The following is a 27,625-nucleotide window of genomic DNA, read 5'->3' as shown; positions in this document are numbered from 1 at the left end:
GGGTGTTGGTGTCAGACTTGCCCCAACCATTGAAAATTTCCGGGGTAATTGTGACATGTGGTTTTAAATTTAATGATAAATTTGTACGGTACTGTAGGCTACACGTTAAAAATATGTATATTTTTTTTCTAAAAGTTTAGCTTTTAGGCTCTTTAAAAATCTGAGTTTGATATAACTTAAATTGGTCAAAATTTAAAATAACTACAAATTAAACAAAATTTCCGGACAAACTTCGATTTTGACCTAAAATGTCGGACTTATAAAAACCAATAAAATCAACATACAGTAGTTACTAAATTGATAAAAAAACTATGTACCTAGATGTAGCCTACCTTATATGTCAAACATTATTTCTATGACAAAACCAATTTTTTTCAGTGATTCCCAAAAACAAGATGGCCGGCCATCACACTTACCCCGCTGTCACACTTACCCCACTCCACCCTAATTGTTTGCGGAAAAACACCCATTTCCCGAAAAAGCGGAAAACGAAAGAACACCTTTTTGCGTACAAGTCATGTTGTTGGTAGGCCTACTGAAATTTTGTGGAATTTTACGACGAATAAATTAATCGTAGCAGTGGCCAATGATCGTAAGTTATAACATGATCAATTGCCGTGATGCCTAGAATGGCCACCATCGTAATGCAATAGTAGGCCCTATGGGCCAAAATTTTTTTAATGGTTTAAAACCACTTACTGTGTAAACAACTCAGATTTGAACAATATATAGGTAGGCCTATAGCCTACCATTCGAAAGATCACATTCTGAACTTTCATTTTCCTAAACAAACCATGTAGCCTACAGTAGCATACAAGTTTATAACAAAGTCACGACGATTAGAAATCAAATGAAATTTTGGAGCGGAACGACTTTTGCAGCTGACACTTGGGAACTGTCAAAACACAATTGGGGTAGCCTACTTATTTTTAGGACCCAGACCCCAGCTTGGGTAATTTCGTCTTGGGATATTGTGTGTGGTACCACTAAATAGCCGTCGAGATTATATTTTCATAGTGGTATTGATTTTTATAACGAAATGTTGATTGGACGACAGTTACGATTTTATGAAAACAGCTGTTTTCGGAATTTATAACAAATGGCCAACCATCGCAATACGAGTACAAAAAAAAATGAATTCCATACAGTGTTATTATTTACTTAGTCATATAATATGTCATTTTGAAGAGAAAGGAAATAACGCTTTTGAGAGTGACGGACAGCCTTTTGCTCGAATAGTTATTTCCTTTTGCTCTCAGGAAGACGACGAAAGTGCGTCACTACTGTCAAGGTCTCATACACAATGTGCCTTGTATCCGCCACTGTGTGTTGTCGGCGAGTCATTGCTCTCGTGCTGTCCAAGATTTATTACTAAATTTGTTATTATTTCGTAGTGTTAGAGAAATGTGTGTGTATATAACAGAATCTTCTTGCATTTTATTGTGCATGAATATTTCTAAGTAGCCTATATAGTGTGAAATAGTGTTTATAAAAGGTTGTATTTTTCTTGCGGTTTCCATTCATTATATTATTATGCCCCTAAGACGTACAACAAAAATTGTTACCCCAAACGTGTTATACATTTTATGTAGGTAATTGAAAACACTAGGCCTACAAGATGATTGTGTTGGTTTGAAGTAAAAAAATTTAGTAGCCTAGCCTACAAAAGTTTTATACTAAATACTATGAATTTTTTCTCTCACAAATTTGTTCAAATATAAAAACATAGGCTAGGCCTATTTTATTTACAAAATATTTATAAATAAAAAATATTTTTACCATAGAAGCTTTACTTATGACTTTTTTGGATTCCTTACTTCATTACTGTAGCTTTACAAACATGTTGCTGGAGATGCCCCGTGTGCGCTGTGAGTCCGACCGTTGTGGGTTTTCTTATTTTGCCCCTAAAATCTGGAATATATTGTCATCCAGGACTGAGCCAGGGGTGTTGGACAGTGAAAAGTCGTTTAAAAAATATATAACAAATGGCTTGAAGAATGTTAAAATAAAAAGGAATGGAGAAAATATTTTAATTTTTAATTAGCCTAACTTAAGATTTGAAAGTTGCCATTGTTTTTTTATGTTATTTATGTTGACGTGAGTTGTTTTGAAAAACATATGTTGTAATATGAAAAACGCTCAAGAAAGATGATTTTCATTTCATTTCATTTAATTTTAATTATCTCTATTGATCGTACAACAACGCTTCAGCATTCAAAATTATTTGCTTTTTAAAGCTCTAATAATGGGGAGCGAGCTGGTGTAGTGGTTAGAGCGCGGGACTTCAGTCCCTGAGGTCCCGGGTTCGATCCCCGCCAAGTCACCAATGGATTTTATCTAAGTGATAATGCCGCAACCCCTAGGTCTAGCCTGAAGTAATGTGAAAAACAATCCCAGGCTTGTGCCTAGCGTCCTTAGGACAAAAAAAAAAAAAAAAATAAAAATAATGGTTCGAAAAGATATTTGTAAAATATTATATTTTGCGTTAAAATGGGGAAATAACACGCCGTTCTCATGGTCTGATCATGCTGGTTCATGAACTCGTTTGTATAAACGGATGTTTAAACGTTTGTATCAAGATCTGTCAAAATCAAATTATTTTTACTTGAGTTATTGTGCTAACGAACACACATTTATGTGATTTTGAACAGATTTTGGTATTTTTGGGGCCTCAGGGGTCATCAAACAATCCGAGACAAAATTAATGTCAGGCCTTAGCAAGAGACCAACGGTAGCCTAGTAGCTTAAATCTTAGTGTGTAACGTCCATTCATACATGCATATAATTACATTGAAATTATATTGATTTTTTCTCTATTTTTAGCGCCGAATGTCTGTTACGGAAGGGGGCATCCGCTTTCCCGAAACAATGGAGGGTGGACGTCCCAAACTCGGGGGGCTGATGGACCCCAGACAAGGTGTCATCGACAGGATGTCTAGATGTCAGACTTGTGCTGGTAAGTAAATGGTCATATCATGTGTAGAAATATTTTGTTGCTAAAGAAATGTAGATTTGTTGGAATCTTTCAACACTAAAATTAATGATTTCCAACGTTCTTTTTTTATAGGAAACATGACAGAATGCCCTGGACATTTTGGCCATATTGACCTAGCCAAACCTGTCTTCCATGTTGGTTTTGTAACAAAAACCATAAAGATTCTACGCTGTGTTTGCTTCTACTGCTCAAAGCTGTTGGTTAGCCCAGTAAGTATGCTGAATATTCGACCAACCTAACCCTACACAACCTAATTAGCCCAACACTACTATAAATCAAATGATTCAGATTGGAACTATGCTAATACTACTACTATTATACATTATAGGCCTATAGGTACTAATATTATGCACATGCATATTAGGCTAGTACTCTTCCCCACCACCATTGCTTTTGTTGTTACGAACAGGCATCTAAAAGAACCGTTAGAACCTATTTTACATTATACGTAGGGGATTCTTATTTAGGGAAGAGTAGTGGGGCAAGTTTTTGGTTCCGTTCCATCGCCCTCCCTACTCACCGTCCTTTAATCATACAAAACATACACATCCATTTAAAATCGCATCCGATTATGTTTGTCTCTAACCTAGGCTACCTCAAAGAAGCATCATAACGGCTGGTAAAATGCTTAATATTGGCTCCCATCAGTGTCAATTAAACAACTTAGCTTGATAACAGCCTTACCAATAAATATTTTCCTGCAGGACTTAATTTTCATTTATCTCATTTTATTTGTCTGTGGTTACTGCTAAATAACCTATCTTCACTTTTGAAAGGTAATCAATCCTCTTTCAAAGAGTTTCTAAACATGCCGGGGTTTCTCTTTTTACCAACTAACTTTTTAGTGTCACTTCAAAACCTCTCACTATTATCAAAATTCAAAAGAATACCTATAGGCCTAAGAAAGAATGCATAAATACATTGGGGTTTATAAAATATTTTTGTATAAATTTGATTGTCAAATTCCAGCACTAGTAATAATATTATGTCAAATGATTTATTTCAGAGCCATCCCAAAATCAAAGAAATCGTAATGAAGACTAAAGGACAACCGCGGAAACGACTAACTTTCGTCTATGACCTGTGTAAAGGAAAGAACATTTGTGAAGGAGGTGATGAAATGGACATTAACAAAGATAATCCGGACGACCCAAATAATCAGCAGGTAAATAAATTAAAAATAATGTAATGCATAACTAATATTTGCAGCTAAATAGTGATGTATTCTTTACATCTCTTGAGATTTACAATGATGTGAAACACAATTGAATCAACTTTCTCCAGTAAATGAGTGGATTAGTGGTTGGCTATGCTGTATATTTCAGATATACAAGAGTTGGGATTTATAATCTGTAAAAATTATCCATTAGCCAGCTGATTATAAATCAATTTTTTTGTTTTAGAGCTCCTAAAGAAGCCCTATTTGAAACACGTAATAAGGCTACCTATATATACAAAAAAAGTTTGGTTGGTGGTATGTCAGTAATAACTGACTTATAAGTGTTTTTGATTCATTGTGAAAAATAAAATATTTGGATTAAATTGCCTGCTTCTTACACATAAGACATACTATTTGGTTGATGTTTTGGTTTATATTTACACTTCAATAGCATCAACGGTTCTTTAACTTAGCTCTCATATTTACAGCCGCGTAAGCAAGGCCACGGTGGCTGTGGTCGTTACCAGCCGAACCTTCGTCGTACTGGTCTGGACGTCACAGCCGAGTGGAAACACGCCAACGAAGACTCTCAGGAGAAGAAGATCTCTCTGAGTGCTGAGCGAGTGTGGGAGATATTGAAACACATTGTGGACGAGGAATGTTTCATCCTCGGTATGGACCCCAAGTTTGCCCGACCTGACTGGATGATAGTCACCGTTCTGCCAGTGCCTCCTCTAGCTGTGAGGCCTGCAGTTGTCATGTACGGATCTGCAAGAAATCAGGTTGGTGCCCTAAATGGTTTATTTTTTAATATAGTATTTTTTTCATCCTTTTATTTTTAGGTTATTCTTTCCTAAAAATATTTGGCTAGAATAATGACTGAAAAATATTTAAGTTTCACACAAATAAAATTATATGGCAGATTTTAAATTGAAAACAGAGAACAAACTCTAATATCACAATTTAGCCCCAATGTTGTAAATGGGGATGTTTTTTTAATCGTTCACCATATCATATTATGTTACACCTCTACAAAAATGTGTATTCAAGCTTTAAAAAAAAAAAATACGTAGCCTATTCAAGCTTTTATTTTAATACATTCGATAATCAGGTAAAATTGTGTTTAAGATATGTAAAACTGTATACAAATAAATCTCTATTGTAATTTTGTAACGGTTTACATCCAAGTCCTGTTTTTCTCAGTTTGTATTTCATATCTTGATCACATCTCATGTTGAAATATGGTATTCCAGGATGATTTGACTCACAAACTGTCAGATATCATAAAATGCAACAATGAGCTCCAAAGAAACGAGCAAGCTGGTGCAGCGACACATGTAATTGCGGAAAACATAAAAATGTTGCAGTTCCATGTGGCAACACTGGTTGACAACGACATGCCTGGTCTGCCGAGGTATGTGTTATAGTACAGTAGGCAATTAATATTCCGACATTATCAAGACTTAGTAGAATTTGAGTGATAAAAGTAGCTGTTATTGTTGTAGCGAGAATATTGTTTGAATAGAGTAATAAAGGCCTAGAGAATGCTGTGAATGCTCATAAACTCGTGTTAGAAAGGTTTATCAAGTTTAAAAACCAGTAGACCAAATTTTATTATTGTCTGTGCATGATAATGGAATGCTGATAATTAGATCAATTTGTTAATCAGGAAAAAAATGTGGTTCGGACTCCTAAATAAACTGTAGGTCCCTTAGTTGCCATTGGCTGTCTGGGCTCTTAATTAACAGCTGTGTCCAAGGAACATGTTGGCCTTAGTCACTAACTACAAGATCGCGCCACTCATCCTACACACATCCTTCACTCATATTTGGGTTAGGTGACGTCCCCATCTTAAATAATTGATTGATTGGTTTTACTGTATGTTGGTTTCCTTATCTTAAAAAGTACAATTTAAAATTCAGTTAACTAATTTTCTTTATCTTTGTTTTCTAAGTACCATTATAGGCAGCCATACTTGGGCTCAAATATTAAAATAAGCTAAAATTTTGCCATGTGAGTATAAGTTGCCTAGAGGCTGTTTGTTATGTATCACGATACAGTAATTTCTTGCACATAAAATAAAAATTTGATTTAATAAGTAGGTAGGCCTATTAATTATGTAATATTTTGTATCAAATTACTCATTAGCCTCATTTGTAACTTAGGCTTAGGTCAAAAATTTATTAATTTAATAATATGTAAGACAATGGTGTTTTCAATGTTGCATTGTAGGATGCACAAATTAAAAAAATAATTATGTTACGGTTTTAATGTTTGTGTACAAGGTATATAGCATGTAGCTTGTGTTAAGAAAATAACCCAGAAAAAAATTATCTAATAAAATCTCGACATATTTGTTTATTTGATATTTTTTAATGTCACTAATTTTAAACATTTTTTACAGAGCTATGCAAAAGTCAGGCAAACCTCTGAAAGCAATAAAGGCTCGCTTGAAGGGCAAGGAAGGTCGGATAAGAGGTAACTTGATGGGGAAACGAGTGGATTTTTCCGCTCGGACTGTCATCACTCCAGACCCTAACCTGCGAATTGACCAGGTCGGCGTCCCTCGCTCCATAGCACAGAACATGACATTTCCAGAGATAGTCACACCCTTCAACATTGACAAGTAAGAGATTTGCTTGTGTCAGCTTATGAATCCTTGAAGAGCTTTTCTGTTCTTTGATAGTTTTTCTTCTGATTCTAAGATATCACTGGGCTAGACATAAATAGTAGCCTAAGTTATACAAATCTAAAACACCGTAATACTTTTTATTTGCTTGTACTTTGTGTGTAGCTTAAGTTGAACTTACTTTAAGGATCTGCTTTGTAAACTCTTGATTTTTTATGAAGGTGGTAGATAGGCTAATACAAATTTAGATTCTTAGACATGTTGGTTACATGGTAATTTAGTTCCATATCCAGTCCTACACAGTCCATTCTTGTGTATTGAATGGACGGCCCTTATGTTCCTCGCTCAGGTTTAAAGCCTTATGTTGGTGGGGAAATGCTAAGTTAAAAGAGGTCACCAACCCTCTTTGAAATTATACACGTAGTAGTGTTACAAATTAGAATATTAATTAGGCCTAATTTATAGATACAATATAGTTGGGTTAAATAAAATGTAATTCCCTAATCATTGGATTTGAAATTTTGTTACTCGTTTTCATCCTATTTCTTTGATACTACATTTTTAGTTGTCATTTCCCAACATTGCTGGAATAGCTAATTGTGTATTGAGAGCGCCAAGCACCTCATCGCTGCTCGAGAAGTGTAGATCGCCACACAAAGCTTTAGCTGAGTGTGGCCATACAATTTGAGAGTGGCAATGACTGTTTGTGCTCACAATACACACAATAGTTTTCCTATCACCGTAATTAACTTATAAATCATAGCACATAGATTAACTTTTTTGTTTTATATAACAAGTCATTTAGATTATGTTTGCTTTTTTAGGTTATGTTATTTGCTTTGTTAACCGGTTGTTAACGTACCTGATCCGCGGCTGTGATTGGTGTAGAAACACCAACAGTGAAATCAGCTGATTAGCAAGCAGGAATGACCTATTCCCGCTCTAGAGCGTAAATGAGCTATTTTGTGTACTGTTTACAGCTGTGGCAATGTGATAATTTCCATACAGTGGTAGGAAGAATATGTTTTCATATCTGAACCCCTCTTTCATTATAAAACGTACATCCGTAAATAACATCCGACAATTTTGCAGCGACTGTTATTTTTACATGTTTTCTTCTAGTATGGAAATTCTATTCTTATCTTTAAAAGTATCTATAAAAGTATTCTTATCTTTTTGCTTTACAGAATGTTGGAGCTGGTGCGTAGAGGCAACTCTCAGTACCCCGGAGCCAAGTACATCGTGAGAGACAACGGAGAGAGGATTGACCTGAGGTTCCATCCGAAGCCGTCGGACCTCCATCTGCAGTGCGGCTACAAGGTGGAAAGGCACGTCAGAGACGGAGACCTGGTCATCTTCAACCGACAACCCACTCTGCACAAGATGTCCATGATGGGGCACCGAGTCAAGGTGCTGCCATGGTCCACATTCCGGATGAACTTGAGGTGACATTTCAGATTAATTAGAGTTCAGACTCCTGATAGTACAGAGAGGACCGTTCTTATACAAAAAAACTTTTAAAAATACAAAATTGTAAAAATACCAAAGGCCACACACAAAACACACAACCACACACCACCATACACAGCCATACACACACACAAAATTTACTCCCCGATTGTTTACAATATTGAGAGCTTGACGTGCAACTAGTGATGTGCGATATGGGTCAATGTACACAGTATCGATATGTATTGGAATGCGATGTATTGATTCAATACGTATATTGTATCATATCTTCGGGTATCAATTTTTACCTGTATTGGATGATATATTGTATTCTATTGGTTATTTCTGATTTAAACAAATGTAAATATCTCAAATCAAATATACAATTTTGCACCTTTTCACTCTTTGAAAAATTTTCATTTGGCCTACTCTTTTAGTAGATTGACGTTGACTATTCTTAATGAACCTCCAATGTTAGAAACTATGAAAACCCCCTGTAAAAGATGGCATATCAAACATTAACGTATCCATTGTTTATCAAGTTGCACGTCACCGTACAACGCAGACTTTGACGGAGACGAGATGAACCTGCACGTCCCGCAGAGTATGGAGACTCGCGCAGAGGTGGAGAACATCCATGTGACTCCCAGACAGATCATCACACCTCAGGCCAACAAACCTGTCATGGGTATTGTGCAGGACACGCTCACGGCCGTCAGGAAAATGACCAAACGAGACGTCTTCTTGGAGAAGGTGATTATATCACATTAGAAGACCATATTGTGCTTTTGTTTGAAAGAAACTTATCACTTAAATTTTTACTTTGAATTTCAAGTTGAAAATTTACCATGCTTGTGGATTTGGATTGAATTCAAGGGATAAAGTACTTAGCTGTGGAATGCATTAAGGACGAGAGAATACACAACTGATATACCTAAGTTATATTTCACAAATTTAAGACTGTTTTTTCTGTAGCAAGGTAGTATTCAATTGAAAGAACAGGGATTTAAAATCTGAAAAATAATTCAAATCTTATGAAACAAATTTTAAATACTGCTTAATTTCTTTTCAGGAACAAATGATGAACATTTTAATGCATCTTCCAATTTGGGATGGTAAAATGCCACAGCCCTGCATCCTGAAACCCAAACCCCTATGGACTGGTCAGTGAATTTTGTAGATTTTTGAATTAGTTGTAATCCAAAAGTAGTAGAAACTATTAATATTTAATGTCTTTGCATTCATGTTAATAAAGACAATTTTCACAGTCAAATTTGTACAAAAAATATTCAAGGAATGGAAACAATCACTTGCATTGTACATAAATAGTCTTTATTTAAACCTAAATAGTTCAATTTTTAGCTGGGGAAATTGGGTCTGTACTCAGTGAGTGGGTTTTAGATAACACTAACATTGTTATGCTATGGAGGACAGAGAAATACAAGTACAAATTTTAAAAAGACCCACAGTATTCCCATCTGTGGTTACAATTTTATGTTTGATTCATTCTATAGCAAGGTGATTAAGGCTGTTTAACTTTATTTCAAAAAACATAATATAGTCACTTAAAGCCTTATTGAGATTTCCAAGATCTAAAATTCTGGACAAAACTCTTGGTCAATATCCGATACAAAATCCATTAATATTTCAGTAGTTTAGCTCATTCAATTGTTTTGTGAGCTGCTTCAACTTGTAAAAGAGGCCTAATCCTGAACCTTGTTGTGGTTATAGGCAAGCAAGTGTTCTCGCTGATCATCCCTGGTAATGTCAACATGATCCGGACTCACGCCACACATCCGGACGATGAAGACAACGGGCCGTACAAGTGGATCTCTCCAGGAGACACAAAGGTAACTGACCACCCGGCTATGTTGTACTGCTTAGCTGGGTGGACTACAGTATAAGCTTTTATTTTCTTTTCACACAAAGATTGTATATAAATGAAGCCCGACTGATCAAAGGTTTATTTTTTAAGAAAGGGATAGAGTTTAAGGGATAATAGATACATTTTAAAAGGTCGCACGACATGCATAACACTGATAGTTTGTCAAGGTATTTGACTGATTATTTCTTTAAGCTAAAAATACTTCAAAGTAGAGTTAGTGTGATTTTACTTTTGGTAGACCAGGCCGGCACCACACTATCCAGTTTCGCCGGTCCGGTCAAACGGGAGTTGTTTGGCAGGATGATTCAAACTCACGGGTTTTGTTGGTTTGGATATGCAAAAGGTATAAATTCAGATAAATTGTTTAAAAAGATTCACAAAGACCTTTTCCGTTAATTCACTACTACTATAAGGGGGTGCCACCAGTTTCCATAGCTAGGACTCTGCCATAATATGAGAGTCTGCCATAGAATGAGTTAAATATTTTAAGGCTTTCTTCATAAATGTATAATGTTTTTTAGTTTTCCTCCATTTCTTAAATGTATTGATTTATTTGTTTTAAGTTAAATTTAATTTAAAGTGTAATTTTATAAAATAACCTCTATGTAATTATAAATATTAGAATCACACAATGTAAAAATATGCTACACAATGTAAAAATATGCTACACAATGTAAAAATATGCTACACAATGTAAAAATTGTCAAGAGCAATAAATAAATAAATAATACACAATCAAGGTCTCTGTGCTTACTTCCTAACCTAACCCTAAACTTAAATGATAAATAGAACATTTAAAACTGAAAAAATATTAATGAATAAACAGAAAATATCCAAGATTCTATTCTGTTATTGCGTCTAGGTAATGGTAGAGCATGGTGAGCTGATCATGGGCATCTTGTGTAAGAAGACACTTGGTACATCAGCTGGATCTCTTCTGCATATTTGTTTCCTTGAACTCGGGCATGAAGTGTGCGGCAGATTTTACGGAAACATTCAGACTGTTGTTAACAACTGGTTGCTGTTGGAAGGTAGGACATTTTTAAACCCTTAGATTTATAGGCCTACTATACAAAATTTTACTCAAAATATACTACATATCGATATCATTGATATATTTATTAATAAGCACGCATGTTTCTTGAAAACCTTTTTTCTCGGCTCTTGTGAATAGCTGAATCCCTTTTTAAATAAAAACATTAACATGGTCCTCAGTTCATGCTGGTGACAAAATAAAAAAACCAAAACAAATGGATCCACTCACAGGTTTTATTTACAGTGTGTGGTGAAAATAGAGTCCATATTTTTTAAGTCTGTACATTACATAATTTTGGTTGAGTTTTCGACCACTGGACAACCTCTAGTTATGGTTAGAGAACCTTGCGTACTATGAATAGCCTAATTCCTTAAAACTTAAAATTCCAGTGTTATCAAGGAATTTCTGATTCATCTCCTGCAGTCATGGGGAATCTAAAATTTACAAATGTTCAAACTTTGCAGACCGTGATAATACAGCGAATGCCCGTCCCAAATAAGCATTTAAACTGTGCCAGAAAAACAAAGACACCAATTTCTTGGATTTTTGGTCTTGAAGTCAGTTAAATTAAGAGAATTGTTCATTTGACATAGTTCTGAAAATTATTTGATAAACCTTGATAATTTTTTTTAACCACTTTATTCCCCATTCTATTGTATATGACTTATGGGGAAATGTAGGCCTAAGTTATATTACATTACTTGAGCACTTTCCATTCAAACAAATATCAATCAGAATCATATTTTTAATTGAGAATCAATATTTTAGCCCGGAGGTTAAATAAACAATACCAAAATACTAGCCTATCTGCACCAGCCCAGCCCCCCCCCCTCAAAATATATTAACTTTTGAACAAAAACCACACTTTTCCAGTTTAAAACTTTTCCAAGCACTGCCAAAACAACTCCAAAACATCCAAAAATCTCAAAATTCAAAACAGAAATAAAATGTTTGCTGACAAAAAATTGTTTCTGTGATATGGAAGTTTTTATAATTTTTTTCAAAACATAGCCCTTTGGCCTAGAATGACTATTTTTTTATTATTATTGTTTACCCTATTGACCTGTCTAATTCCTACCTCTGGACTACAGACGGAAACTACAAGTATGCAAGTATAAATATTCTTTCTTTCACTAAACTATTGTCCATGTGTTGTCAGGTCACTCCATCGGTATTGGTGACACCATTGCTGATCCCCAGACATATACTGAGATCCAGAAAGCCATCAGGAAGGCCAAGGAGGACGTGATAGAGGTGATTCAGAAAGCCCACAGTATGGACTTGGAGCCTACCCCTGGTAACACACTCAGGCAGACCTTCGAGAACCAGGTAACAATACTAGACATTGGAGACTGTCCTAGTTTCATACTATTTATATCATGCTCATTTGATCAAATTTTTATGTTTCCTACCCTATGTGCATTATCTTAACTGTTATAAACCTTGACTTTAAGTAGATAGTTGGCAATAGCTGTGAGAGAATTTTACAATCGAAACACAAAACCGGTTACTATAATTATAGTGTAAACCACTCTGGAAAGCAGCTGAAAATGCTCGTATAAACAACCACCAAAGAATAAGAAAAATAGTAGTAGAAGAATGAACTATGTCATCAAAAACAGAATTTTGTTGATAAAATAAAAAAAAAATCATAAATTAGTGCTATAGCTTACAAAATCTTACCTATTTAATAAGTTATTGGATAATTGTTTCACCTATAACAATGGAGCTTTAATGGTATCTGCCCCAACGATCATCATCAGGAGGGATAATATATAATAATAAAGAACAAAAATTCGTAAAATATAGATTTTAGTCAGCGGAAAATAAAAGTTTGGTACTGTAGTGATACGTAAAGTACGTAAAGTAGTGATGGACGAGACTAGATTTTTCACTTCAAGACGAGATTTACACTAACAAAACTTCTCATCATTTGCAACTCCTCAAAAATTATAATACTATTGAAGCAATATTTCCATGTAAAGAATAAATAATTAAAAATAAACACCTTCGCAAAGTTTTTTTAAATTAATAAATTATAAATTTTTTTTAATTCCAATTTTTTTTCTTAAAATTTTAATCTTTTGAATTCTTAAAATTTAAAAAAATTTAAAAATTTTAAGAAATTACAAAATTTAAAAAAATTACAAAATTTAAAAAAATTTAAAAAAACTAAAATTTTAAGAATTTAAAAATTTTAAAATTTTAAGAAATTAAAAAACTTAAAAATTTCAAGAATTTAAAAAGATTTTATAGCCTAATAAAAAAAAATTAAATTTCAAAATTAAAAAAAAATTGAATTTAAATTTTTTTTTTTATCTTGTCTTGAAAATATACCGTTAGTATTTCAATCCTGCCCGAAGCTTTGATAAAAAAAAAATCTTGAAGTTTCGGGTCTTGTCTATCACTAACTGTAAGCATAAGCTGTTATCTAGAGAATATTAAAATTTGTCATATTTTAAAGTATGCTATTTTGAAATGTATAGGTAAACAGAATTTTGAACGATGCTCGTGACAAAACTGGAGGTTCAGCTAAGAAATCGCTGACAGAATACAACAACCTCAAGGCTATGGTGGTGTCAGGATCCAAGGGTTCCAATATTAACATCTCTCAGGTAAAACTATTAATTATTTTGATGTCCATAAAAAAACAATATTTTAAATTTAATGGTTTTTATCATTTTTTACATATTTGTATTCCAGTAACATAGACCGGTACCTGTAAAGTACCGGTATTAGAAACATATTGCCAATAGCTTAAGTTGGTCAGGAAAGTATCATTTATTGGTAATTGTTACGATAGGTTCGAGTTACAACACTAGATTGGTTGACACTTTGGTATAAAAACTGGTACAGTTACAATGATGATCCTGATTAATTTGTCGTGTGTGTTGTGAATACAATGGATTCCCTCTCGTTCCAATCCATTTGGTTCAGACGATATACAAAATACAAGGTATTATAGTTCTGAAAAGTCAGTCAAAGTGGAGATTGTTTATCACTGCTATAGAGATTTAACCCGTAAACTATATAGGCTATAATTAGCCTCATAATATGAGATTCAGTCAATAAAAGTGTCTTAATTAAATCTTTCTACCCAGGTTATTGCTTTTGTGGGTCAACAAAACGTATTATAGTTCTGGAAAGTCAGTCAAAGTGGAGATTGTTTATCACTGCTATAGAGATTTAACCCGTAAACTATATATAATTAGCCTCATAATATGAGATTCAGTCAATAAAATTGTCTTAATTAAATCTTTCTACCCAGGTTATTGCTTGTGTGGGTCAACAAAACGTAGAAGGAAAGCGAATTCCATTTGGTTTCCGTAAACGGACACTGCCCCACTTCATCAAGGATGATTACGGTCCTGAGTCTAGAGGATTCGTGGAGAACTCTTACCTTGCCGGACTGACTCCTTCTGAGTTCTTCTTTCACGCCATGGGAGGTCGTGAGGGTCTTATTGATACTGCTGTCAAAACTGCTGAAACTGGTAAGTGTTAAATATCTATCTTCTATCTTCTTTTCAATCTCATATTTCTCTACGGCCAATTCTTGCATAGCTAAAGCTTTAAGTGGTTTTGGATTTAAACATGGACAAATTTGGAAAAAGCTTAATAAACTATAAATAGTATTTAATCTCTTTTTTTATGTTCTGCAATAAGCAATATATAACAGAGTTGGTGATCCTTCTGAGCAAATAACTTGACTGTATAATACGCAATATAACTAAGCTAACGGTTTTGTTTGAAGGATATATCCAGCGGCGGCTGATCAAGGCTATGGAGTCTGTCATGGTCCACTACGACGGCACAGTGCGTAACTCTGTCGGACAGCTGATCCAGTTGCGTTACGGAGAGGATGGTCTCTGCGGAGAGACTGTGGAGTTTCAGAAGATTGCCTCCGTCGACTTGTCCAACTCAAAGTTTGAGAACATGTTCAAGTTTGATGCTTCAAATGAGAGGTGAGTGTCGTGACATGTGCTTTCTGTTTTAAGTAGGTCTAGTTTTTAGAAAAAGGGATAGAAGCTATGTTACTATGGGTATAATCAAACTAAGCTGTGGTACACAGAGAAGACACAGAAATCACTAATTGTGTCCCAGAGCATGAAATATTTTGTGTTTTCTCTGCCGTGTGCACTACGGCCCACAGCCTTTAGCGTTAAGAGACTTTATTCATACAAAAATTGTCCGGTGAGGAAATAACTTTTAATTCAAAGTTAGAATTTGGAACTTTTACATCAATAAATAATGAGTGGTATCGCCAATACTTCCATATTATATTTCTATTTTCTTCTTTCTAATCCTATAGACTCCTCCTAGCATGGAACCTCCACTGTTCCTCTACATCTCGCTCTGTTAGTCGTCTTGCTCTTGACACCTCAGGTTTTGTGTTTTATCTTCAACTCTTCCAAAACAGAGCTCTCCAAGTATTGCTAGGTCTCCTCAACTTTTCATTTACCAGTGGAGGTCCATTCCTGAACTTATTTTGCACCATCTCCTTGGTTGTTTCTTGGTTCCACAATAGTTTGAAAATGTGCCATATGTTCTGTTAGTAGTTACATTGACTATATTGAGTTAGTCAAAATAAAGTATAGGTAACACAAATTTGTCGACAGATACTTGCGAAAGATCTTCACTGAAGATGTGCTGAGAGACCTGCTTGGGTCCGGAGAGGTGATATCTGAGCTGGAGAAGGAGTGGGAGCAGCTCTGTCGGGACAGGGAGGCTCTACGACAGATCTTCCCCAGTGGAGAGAGTAAAGTAGTGCTGCCATGCAACCTCAAGAGGATGATCTGGAATGTACAGAAGATCTTCCACATCAACAAACGAGCACCTACAGATCTCAGTCCGCTCAGAGTCATACAGGGTAAGTGTTGTTTGTGGGCGATCAGTAGTTTTTGTTTTTTTTCCGAGCTTATCCTCCTCTTTGGCGATTGGTCATTTGTTCAGTGTAGAATGAATCCAATGATTTTTTTAGGATTTACCCTAAAGATACCTCAACCTATGTTGCACTAATGTTTCTCTTGTACATTGCATTTACAGAACTATTGTCAACTAGCCCAATGTCATGAGGGGATTTCATAATGTCTAAAAACCATCAACTAGACCCCTAATATCCGAAAAAGTAATATTTTAGAAATCTTTTGTAATTTACGAAATAAACTCCATAATGTCCAATAAAAAGTTGTGGCTCAGTTTTAGAAAGAAAAAAGAATATTTTCACACATCAAATCCCTGAGATCATCATTGTTTAGAACAGGATAAAAAATAAAACAGTTTCAACATGTCAGAACAATTAAGATTTACGAAAAATATCAAATTGACATGATTGTGGTAAAAAGGGATGAAAGACCAGACCACAATATGTCTGTAATTTATATACTAAATTTATTATTTGGCAAGGCATAATAAAATGGGAGAGGGGAACATCAACCTTAAGTGGAAGAACAGATTGACATGGGTTACTTTAGCTACACTTCAAAACTCTTCTAGACAAGCTATGAATGTTGCAAGGTTTCTCTGTCCAACCTATTTTGATTTTAAATAATGATGTAAAGTTTATCTCACCGTCCTGTTTTGTTTTTGCAGGTGTGAAGGACTTGCTCCAGAAATGTATTATTGTGGCTGGAGAGGATCAGCTGAGCAAGCAAGCCAATGAGAATGCAACGTTGTTGTTCCAGTGCCTTGTGCGATCTACCCTCTGTACCAAACTTGTCTCAGAGAAATTCCGCTTATCCACTGAAGCCTTTGAATGGTTGACTGGTGAAATCGAGAACAGATTCCAACAAGCACAGGTATTTCATCGGTTGTTTCTATAATTGTACAGTATTAAAAAAAAAATGAAACTGTTTAAACTGATTGAAATTTATATTTTCATGAAGAATTGGTCTCTGGATTGTTTGAATTATCCAATGAAGGTTTAAATTATCTGGTTACTGTAAAAAACTATTATGTGAAGTTTAAGGCTAAACATCCCAGGTTTAGTTCCAAATTCTCCCACCACGTCGCAGCACCAAAATGGAGTCATTTTGTGTTGGTGTTTATTGGCGGAATTTTCATCCGATTTTCATTTTGAAAACTGATTTGTGAACGGGATAAGATAACAATTCACGCCATTAAAGATAAATTTGAATTAAGTTGCTGGTTAAAAAAATTTTAGTTAAATAATTGTGTTACAAAATAAAAAATGAAAATTGCAGGTAGTCATTTTAAAGACAATAATTTTTAATTAATTTTACTTTTTAAATTTTTAAAATCGCTTGACTGGTTCAGTCGGTATCGTTGTTTAAACATTTACAGTAATTATAACAAACGCGAGAGAGACATGAAGCAGGTGCAGGACAGGGCCGCTGTGACTCATTCCAAGGTCACACTCACATTTGCTACCCCTCCACCTCACAACAAGGCTGGGGTGTTGCTTGTACACCGGTGGATGACGGTTTCCCGCGCTTCCATACACGAACAATAATACAGAATTGAATTAGGGGTTTTGCTACGCTTTAACCAAAACAAATTGCAAACAAAATAATTATTTAAAAGTTTTGATAGTATCATCAAATTTATAATTTTATGATAATCGTATTTAGGCCCAAATCAAACTGTAAAATTGGTGTAAATCCGTTGGTAAATATATAAATCTATATAAATAAAGTTACAGTTTTGTCTGTACATTGCTTAGAATCATGCAGGTTTTGGTTATTTTTACGTTTCATAACATAAGAAAGCCGAAACGAGTCTTATCTCAATTTCTGTCTGTCTGTTTGTCTATTCCGTGCCAAAATGTCATTTTGCGAGGCCTACTCCCAGAAAACTAAAGTTCCGATCAAGGTTCTAATAATTTTTCCGTATTTACTGGATTGATGAGAGTGTCTTTGGCTATAAAAACATGGCCTCGCTTCTTTGAAAACAAAATAACGAACCATCAAAAACCCAATTTGGTTCGAATTTTGTCAAATTTTCTCCCAATGTTTACTAGTACATTTTATGAAATAACGATCAGCTGTTTGGATTAGTTCTCACTTCTAGCTGTCACTGATATGTTTACATTAAAAACTGTTTACAAATACCGCAACCATTTCCGATCAAGTTTTGTTAGCACATCCTTTCTAGTAATCGTGGCACATCCAAACCAAGTTAGATTAAAAACGTTGTGCGGCCTTGGTTGTGCCTTACTTAACCGGTTTAATTAATCGCAAGTGCAACGATTGTTCTTGAGTTTTGATAACCGGGGAAAATACTGTGAAACAGTGCTGTATATTAGTGCTGGGAAACTTACATTTATTTATCATCGTCACCAATTGCTTACAAAACAGGTTTCCACTCATTGACGGCGCTTCAAAGACAGTTGTGTAAAGTGCAAAGTATAAAAACAGAACTGCAGTGGGTGATCGTGGATGTTCCTGCGATCTTGGAAGATCTTTCTGATTTCGCTGTGGTCGTAACGGTACAGATGTAGCTCACTTTTCCAATGTGCCACTGGCTGCCATTTTTGGTGTCTACTTACTTACATTTCCACAACGATATCGGTACTTTTCCTATTTAGGAAGCAAAATTACTAACGTCCGAAACCCCTGATTTGTGCGTTCTTTGTCACATTTCCTCCGAATGTTTGCTAGATATATGTACCGATTATCGTTTAGAGATCACGTAATCTTAAGAAACCTTTGTTTGGATAACGGTGGTTTCTTCAAACTGTCATTAATATGTTAACATTAAAAGTTGCTTACAAATAATACTATTAATGGAAAATAACTTTGATTTTCGAAAACTTAAAAAATGTAAAACCAAGGGAGATTAATAACTTCTGAACTGCACAACATCAAGTGAAAGTTTTTTTTTTTAGAAAACCATATAGTGAGTTTTTAAAGCTTTACGTTGTTAACGTTACATGTTACATAATTTGTGGCCTGTGTATTTATTTATTTTTATATTTGCCAACGGATTAACACCTATAATACAGTTTAATTAGAGGGACAGTTTGAATTGGTCGTAAGTAGGCCTACTATAGTTCTTTTCTTAAATGTAAACGTTGGTTTTTGGTGCTGCTACTTTTCCTTAGAACCACTGGTAGTAGTAAGAAACAGTTTTACGTACAAACACATTACTATTTACAACTATAGTTATCGTTAGTGCTGCACCTTATTTCTTATTAAATTAAATTGATGTCTTACTGTACAATTTTTGCGTTTTCTGTCTGGACTCCATAATGTTAGAGTATGCTATGAAAATGAAAAACCATTAGTGAAAATGTTTTTTTTTTACGTAGGCCTACCATCATGAATTTTTAAAGCTTGGAGGTGTATTTATTTACTTATTTATATATTTGCCAACGGATTTACACCAATTTTACAGTTTGATTAGGCCTAAAAACGATTATGATAAAATTTGATGACACTATCAAAACTTTCAAATAATTACTTTGTTTGTAATTTGCTTTGGTTAAAGCGTAGCAAATCCCCTAATTCAATTCTGTATTTTTGTTTGTATGTCTGTTGGTAACGCATTAATGTCCTTCTCATTGTTTCGTGGAAAAGACAAGAGCACCTTTGTTAATGCAAATTTCAACCCGAATAAAGTGTGCAATAGTGAGGTTGAGGTAGTATTTGAACTACTTTTAACCTGTGTGAAAAGTAACTTTCAATTACAGGCCTTCTTTTAATGCAAAATGCACACTAAATATGCAAACCAACTCCTGTTCAGAATATAAGATTTCAACTTACTACAAGATTCCCGTAGGCCCTACGTAGAACGAAAAAATATTTCACTAATGTTTTATCATTTTCATAGCATAAGCTATTATTTTGGAGTCCAGAAAGAACACGTAAAAATTAGAGTGCGAGAGTGTTTTGCGCCAACTCTCGCAATGCTGTTTTAGCGCTAACACAGCTCGCTATTTTAGTCATCGGAATGAGCATTCTCAGTTAAAGAAACAACATTTATGATTAGGCCTACTGTAATATTAATTGCCTGACACAAGTATTCAATTTTTATATATTACTGATAGGCTTTATTCATAGGCTTTCTTAGGCTATGAAACGTAAAAATAACCAAAAACTCCATGATTCTAAGCAATGTACAGATAAAACTTCAATTTTATTGTCTCTTTCCGACTTACAGAAAATACTTGTTTTTAAATCATAAACTAGTATCTGTTAAAATCAAGAGTCCATGTGTCCGGTCAGAGTATGAATGTGAGGTGTCAGGTGTGTGTGAGATGACGAAGCTACAGTCGCGTTGCAGGGCCGGGCAGAGCGGCTGGCACTGGAGCTGCGCTATGTGAGGGGGAGGGGGGAGGGGGGAGGGGACCGGAGCGCAAGAGAAATAATGATAATTTCTTTAAAAAAGGATTCCGATACAACCATTTGGCCGAATTAATATCTGAAAACGGCAAAATTCTTTTAAAATTTCTCTTTACAAAATGACTAACTGCGATTAAAAAAAAATAGTTATAGCAAAAAAAATTCTTTATAAAACTTTTTTGTAAATAAATTTTAAAAAACATAAGCAAAATAGCGTGAATGTCTTATTCATATCATTTACAAAACCGTTTACAAAACAAAAATCTGATAATAAATACGGAAATTATAAGTGGTGCAAATTTGCCGCAGAGGTGCTGCTATCTATCGGGCCAGAAACACAACTTTTTCAGGGATGTTTAGCCTTAAAGAAAAACAGCTGTTTTGTGCTGTGAATTGAGAGCACATCATTAGGTCAGAATGTCAGCTGATAATTACAAATTCCTCATAACAACACGCAAAACATTTAAAAACTGACTGACCAGATGGTAACTATATGACAACACACTTGATATGGGGCTGGTAGAGCCGACTCATCCTGATGGTATATATTCACGACTTTCCCTCCAAATGTTTTGTTTTGGGTGTGCAATCAGGTAATACCTTCCTGAGTAACATTTTCTTCCTTGAAATGTGATAACATCTTAATTTGTTCTTTTATTGTAGGTACTTGTATTTCTTGTAGTTATGTATTTAAATTTAATAATAAATCCGTGGTAAACAATTTCTTATAACTTTACTGTGATTTTTCTAACCGAGATTGTGGTTGTTAAAATAGGCTAATTTTGAAAAACGTTTAAAATCACTAAAACAATATTTAGTCTAATTACTAATGTGTACGTTTGCAGTGTCAGCCTGGAGAGATGGTGGGGGCCTTAGCTGCGCAGAGTTTGGGAGAGCCTGCCACTCAGATGACGCTCAACACTTTCCATTTTGCTGGTGTATCGTCCAAGAACGTAACACTTGGTGTGCCTCGTCTAAAGGTAACTTTTTAAACATTACTATTATAACATTTCATAGACTAGTAATTAGTCTCTGAGCATGTTCAAGCACTTGTATTACCTTTTGAAGCTCTTCGGCCGTTGTAAAAGGGTAACGATTGAAACATTCAATTTCATCCATGAATTTCGACAATTAAACTAACAGCACTCCAAGAATTTGTAGCAGTAACTAAAGTTTTATGGACTTTCTTAAATTTTCCCGTGTTCCCTTGCACTGTTGTTTTCTTTGCATCCTTAAAAACCATTTGTATACTTCTTATTTTATTTTAGTTTATTTATTTTCTAAAATACAAATTTTCAAACTCATTCTATTTAACAAATTTAATGAATCGATGAAGGTGCTGATTACTAGTCATTAATGGCTTGTCTGCAGCAATTATTATGATTTTTGTTACTTCACAGTGCTTTTTTTATTCAATCGGTCTTTTGCTTTCCTTGTTTTTCTGTAAATGAACTCTAACATGAAATATATACAGAATACAATCATGTACCAAAAAGTAAATAACAAAGTAATCATACAATTTAAATTAGTCAGATTTTAACAATTCAGTAATAAACAGATGTGAACGCTGAAAAAACTATGAAAAAAGTCTTCTGTGTTATATTAAGAAAAGCCTGGGTTCTTTTGATTTTTGCTGTGTGTAATAAATTTTGGTACACCACATTACCAAAACTTGTAGGTATTAGGTCACTCGACATCACTAAAAGGCTGATTGTTTTACAGGAAATCATCAACATCAGTAAGAAGCCCAAGGCTCCCTCCCTGACAGTGTTCCTGACAGGAGCTGCTGCACGAGATGCGGAGAAGGCCAAGAATGTTCTATGCAGACTGGAACACACTACTCTGAAAAAGGCAAGCTTGATCAAACAACATATTTGATTTGGAGTTATTTAAGAACATTTTTGGTTTAATTAGAGAAGAAAATGTATATTGCAAACAAGGCTTTGATTGAAGTCCGCTATACAAAAACTGAGGCTTCTTATGAAAGTTTTGAAACTGGAAATTATATTATAAGCAAAATGTACAAAAGTCTGTAAGAAGTAAGAAGAATAATAATACATTTTTCTGTGTGAAATAAAAATCTAGAAACAGTGTTCAAGCTTTTTTTCATGTTCTATTTTCATGTTAAACATTGCTTTAAATTTTAGAGTTCAAATCACTACCATTTTAAACAGGTTAAATGGTTATGAAAGTAAACTGTGTTGGGACACCCTTTATAGTGAAATGAATCTATCGTTTCTCAACCAAAAGTTGTCTTCTAGATATTATAAGTCAAATGTCTTGATAACATGAAGTTGTTGTTGAATCTCTTCAGGTTTGTTCAAAGGGTCGGCCATTTTTATTAATTTTAATTTAATTTTTTAAAAACAAAAATTATGCAGCTAAAATTGTTTTTTTCTCATCTAAACAATTAAATAATGTTTTCTTACGGCCTATAGGTAACAGCGAATACTGCCATCTACTATGACCCAGACCCTCAAAACACAGTGATACCGGAGGACCAAGAATTTGTCAATGTCTACTATGAAATGCCCGACTTTGACCCTACACGCATTTCACCGTGGCTACTCCGTATCGAGCTTGACCGCAAGAGGATGACTGACAAGAAACTGACAATGGAACAAATTTCAGAAAAAATCAATGCGGGATTCGGAGACGACTTGAACTGTATTTTCAACGATGACAATGCAGAAAAATTAGTGCTGCGGATCCGTATTATGAACAGTGACGATAACAAGATGGCCGACGAAGAAGAAACCTTAGACAAGATGGAGGATGACATGTTCCTCCGGTGTATCGAGGCTAACATGCTGTCTGACATGACATTGCAGGTTAGTTTTGTGAAAAATAAAAATGTCTTGATGAATACTAAAATATACTTGTATAAATATACTAGTTTTCATTTAAGTTATTATCGGTTGGGCGTCAACTAAACTTATAACTTTTCACAGTCGTTTTACTTCCACCAAATGTTATTTCACTCCTCTTGGGAACTCTCTCTTCTTGCATTCTTCTCAAATGTCCCAGCAAAAAATTTGCTTTTTTCCATCTTAAACTAGTCACTTTCTGATCTCTTCATTCATTCTCTTCAGATTCACATATTTTTGAGCAAACAAATTATGAATTAAAGAATCATGTTTTAGTTTTTTTTTTATTTGAATGTATTACCTACTAAGGGGGAGCTTTTGATGTGTGGTCTGGAAAATTATGCACAACTTTTTTATTTAATCCCTTTTTCAGACCATAGTTGTTTTAGATTGTATTACAATTTTACCATTACCAAATAATTTAAATATAATAGTGATGGTCGGATCCGGATATCGGACTACCGGATCCGCCGGATCCGAGCTAGAACCGGCACCGGATCGGATCCAAAAAATTCCGGATCTTGGGCTGGATCCGGTTTTGATGGATCCGATTTTTTCAAATTTTTTCCCGATTTTTTTACCAACACAAAGCTGTCCGTATCACTGTACAACACCGATTTTTTTACTAACACAAAGCTGTCTGTATCACTCTACATCCCCGAATGTTTTTACTAGTACAAAGCTCTCTGTATCACTGTACAACCCCGATTTGTTTACTAAACACAAAGCTGTCTGTATCACTGTACAACACCGATTTTTTTACCAACACAAAGCTGTCTGTATCACTGTACAACCCCGATTTTTTACCAACACAAAGCTGTCTGTATCACTGTACAACACCGATTTTTTTACTAACACAAAAAGCTGTCTGTATCACTGTACAACCCCGATTTTTTACCAACACAAAGCTGTCTGTATCACTGTACAACACCGATTTTTTACTAAGACAAAAAGCTGACTATCACTGTGCAACCCCGAGTTTTACCAACACAAAGCTGTCTGTATCACTGTACAACACCGATTTTTTTACTAACACAAAGGTGTCTGTATCACTGTACAACACCGATTTTTTACTAACACAAAAAGCTGTCTGTATCACTGTACAACCCCAATTTTTACTAACACAAAAAGCTGTCTGTATCACTCTACAACCCCGATTTATTTACTAACAGAAAGCTGTCTGTATCACTGTACAATCCCGATTTTTTACCAACACAAAGCTGTCTGTATCCATGTACAAGACCGTTTTTTCCCCGAGTGTTTGTCTCTTGATGCAAACAACTTATATGGCAAGGCCATGTCTCGATGTTTGTATCTAGATGCAAATAACTTGTATGGCAAGGCCATGTCTCAGTGTTTGCCTCTTGATGCAAATAACTTATATGGCAAGGCCATGACTCAGTGTTTGTCTTTTGATGCAAATAACTTATATGGCAAGGCCATGACTCAGTATTTGTCTCTTGATGCAAATAACTTATATGGCAAGGTTATGACTCAGTGTTTGTCTCTTAATTCAAATAACTTATATGGCAAGGTCATGTCTTAGTGTTTGTCTCTTGGTGCAAATAACTTATATGGCAAGGCCATGTTTCAGTGTTTGTCTCTTGATACAAATAAATAACATATATGGCAATGGCATGTATCTTTCCGAACTGAATCTGACCCGATTTTTCGGATATCTTCACACCTCTAGCTTTTAGTTTTGTACCTGGATGATAAGCTAATGGCCTAAAATTTCGTCTCAAAAATATCCCGTTAGTATTTTAATCTCACCCGATGCGTCATGATAAAAAATAATAAAAGTATGATTTAAATTGGCATTCTGTTAATTACGTTTTTTTTTAACCCGCCCTTATGACAGTGTGTATCTGGATCCGGATCCGAATTTTTCAAGATCCGGATCCGGATCCGGTACCGACATTTTCTTGGATCCGCCCATCACTAAAATATAAAAATTACCTTTACAAAAATTACTTGTTCCCATACTTTTAACATATTGAAACGGTATTCTTTTCATTTGAATTACAATTTTTCATTGTAAAAAATCGTAGTATTCTATCAAAATTTCTTGTATGCTACAAATAAAATTGTTAAATCTTTATCAGTTTTGTGTGCCTCAAATCGCATACAGCCTCTATCTTAGTATTTCTTACTGTTTCGCCTGTACAGTTCTGATCACTATCCGCGTTGTGCAGGGTATAGAGGCTATCAGCAAGGTGTACATGCACTTGCCACAAACTGACTCCAAGAAGCGCATCATCGTGACGGAGAGTGGGGAGTTCAAGGCCATCGCTGACTGGCTGCTGGAAACTGACGGTACCAGTCTGATGAAGGTGCTGAGCGAACGAGATGTCGACCCAGTGAGGACCTTCTCCAACGACATCTGCGAGATATTCTCGGTTAGTTACTCCTAGCTAACTGTTCCTCTAAATTACGATAGGTGGAAAAGTAATAAGTTACAATATTTGTTAGCATAACCTCTGATGTAGGCCTACTGTTTTTGCACTGATTTTAAAGCACTGAGACTTGATTCATTCCTTAACATGTCATGTCCATTCTCATTGTCAGCTTTCGTAGTCAATAGGCCTATAATTCTCTAACTTTTTTTTCTATTTTGTGAATTTTTCATTTTAAATTCTATTGTAAAGCTTTTAAGTAAAGATGTCAATTGCTTTATTGACTATTAAACTTCTTTCTTACCTCAGTTGACCTTTTTTTAACTTTCATATTGGATATTTGTCATACAAATTAGACTTACCATAAATTGATTACCACCATGTACATTCTCAACTAGGCCATAATTCTTCTTGACTAAAACTTTGGACAAATTACAACTCGGGACATTTCCTGAATACAAATTTGAAATGAGAGGAAATCCTGAATTGATTTAATGATGTTTGGTGGTTTGTACTGTGATCTATGATTGCTCGTGTTTATTCAGGTCTTGGGTATTGAAGCTGTGCGAAAGTCAGTAGAGAAGGAGATGAACACTGTGCTACAGTTCTACGGGCTGTACGTAAACTACCGACACTTGGCTCTGTTGTGTGACGTAATGACTGCCAAAGGTCATCTCATGGCCATCACACGTCATGGCATCAACAGACAGGACACCGGGGCACTCATGAGGTAGGTGTAAGGCTAATCCTTCCACTGTGACTGTTAAAGGAGTTTTTTCGGAGTGGAATTTAGCTAGCTTATACCTCAGAAAACTAGAGTCTACGGGTTGTTCACGACTAAATCTTGCACAACGTGACACAACCAATATTTTGTCCTTGTTTGGGACTCCAGAGAGTTGTTCTTCCAGCTAAACCAATGCCTTTCCAAAACAAAATTACCTCATTTGTAGGCCACATGTTTTCCCTGTAAGTATGTACAGAGCTGTGTCGTTCAATGCAACAGAACTCTACTAAGCCCATGTAAACCATCCAATCATTTAATTACATGTTCTGTTTACTATTTATGGCCAACTGACCAATCTTTCAGGGTTTGAAATGTATTAGTGATATTTTCAAAGGAAATGCACTTGAAGCTAAACAGTTAACAAAATCCCAACTGTCCTCTATAGTAGTGTGTAGTCACTATGAAACGTGTAGGCCTACTCACACCAGTGTGAAAATTTGTGTTGTAAAACAAATATGTCATGCGTAAATCAGAGTCAGAGACTGGGTGGCCAAAAAGTCCCTTTACACTAAAGATAAATTTAATTGGTGTTCTAGGGCCGAAGCGGTGGTGGGGGAAGGGAGAATGAGGCTTCATCCTTTTCCCCCACTGTTTCCTTACTACTAACGTACAAATATTTGCTAATCAGTCTTGTTTATAACAACAGTCTACTACGCACTGCAAAATCGTGTGAAGGGACTTTTCGGCCACCCTGTACTTCCTACAATTTAGATATTGGGTACTGTTATTTTATGAAACCATGAGCATCTGTCGAAGTTATTTAAGTTCCATCTTTTGATTTCTTAAATAGGCTATTCAAAATTCCTTTTCTACTTAAATTTGTTTGTTGTAGATGTTCATTCGAGGAGACAGTGGATGTGTTGATGGACGCTGCATCTCACGCTGAGGTTGACCCCATGAGGGGAGTGTCGGAGAACATCATTATGGGTCAGCTGCCCAGGATGGGAACTGGTAAGCTGGCGGAATGTATCTTTGTAATTCATTGTACCGATGTACAGTTTGGTGAATAGGTAGTTTTACTAATGAGCTAATTTTACATAAAGATTTATCCTAGGAGATAACTGCTAAGAGCGCCAAATTTCTTTCATAGTTTTTGTCATTTAGGATGTAAAATGTAAATTTTTGT

The 27,625-nt window shown here is 35.2% G+C and overlaps 1 protein-coding gene across 1 annotated transcript in view; it reads left to right on the top strand.

Moving 5' to 3' along the window:
• The window catches only part of LOC128990842 (DNA-directed RNA polymerase II subunit RPB1-like), a 33,623-nt gene that overhangs the window by 2,340 nt on the left and 3,658 nt on the right, over positions 1-27,625 (top strand). The window contains exons 2-24 of the mRNA XM_054413456.1: positions 2,824-2,956; positions 3,068-3,204; positions 4,002-4,160; positions 4,643-4,936; positions 5,408-5,568; positions 6,559-6,780; positions 7,971-8,228; positions 8,775-8,985; positions 9,305-9,395; positions 9,964-10,082; positions 10,980-11,148; positions 12,313-12,482; positions 13,640-13,768; positions 14,422-14,644; positions 14,905-15,115; positions 15,770-16,020; positions 16,743-16,948; positions 21,298-21,432; positions 22,175-22,303; positions 22,891-23,283; positions 25,515-25,718; positions 26,261-26,445; positions 27,332-27,450. Of these exons, the coding sequence (XP_054269431.1) occupies positions 2,824-2,956; positions 3,068-3,204; positions 4,002-4,160; positions 4,643-4,936; positions 5,408-5,568; positions 6,559-6,780; positions 7,971-8,228; positions 8,775-8,985; positions 9,305-9,395; positions 9,964-10,082; positions 10,980-11,148; positions 12,313-12,482; positions 13,640-13,768; positions 14,422-14,644; positions 14,905-15,115; positions 15,770-16,020; positions 16,743-16,948; positions 21,298-21,432; positions 22,175-22,303; positions 22,891-23,283; positions 25,515-25,718; positions 26,261-26,445; positions 27,332-27,450 (4,309 nt within the window). The remainder of the gene's footprint in view (positions 1-2,823; positions 2,957-3,067; positions 3,205-4,001; positions 4,161-4,642; positions 4,937-5,407; positions 5,569-6,558; positions 6,781-7,970; positions 8,229-8,774; positions 8,986-9,304; positions 9,396-9,963; positions 10,083-10,979; positions 11,149-12,312; positions 12,483-13,639; positions 13,769-14,421; positions 14,645-14,904; positions 15,116-15,769; positions 16,021-16,742; positions 16,949-21,297; positions 21,433-22,174; positions 22,304-22,890; positions 23,284-25,514; positions 25,719-26,260; positions 26,446-27,331; positions 27,451-27,625) is intronic.

This window comes from Macrosteles quadrilineatus, unplaced genomic scaffold, assembly GCF_028750875.1.
Source record: "Macrosteles quadrilineatus isolate MER2022 unplaced genomic scaffold, UCM_ALF_1.0 Scaffold_3__2_contigs__length_128488019, whole genome shotgun sequence".
Lineage (NCBI taxonomy): Eukaryota > Metazoa > Arthropoda > Insecta > Hemiptera > Cicadellidae > Macrosteles > Macrosteles quadrilineatus.
Note: the sequence above shows the minus strand (reverse complement) of the source record. Positions and strands in the feature narration are given on the sequence as shown.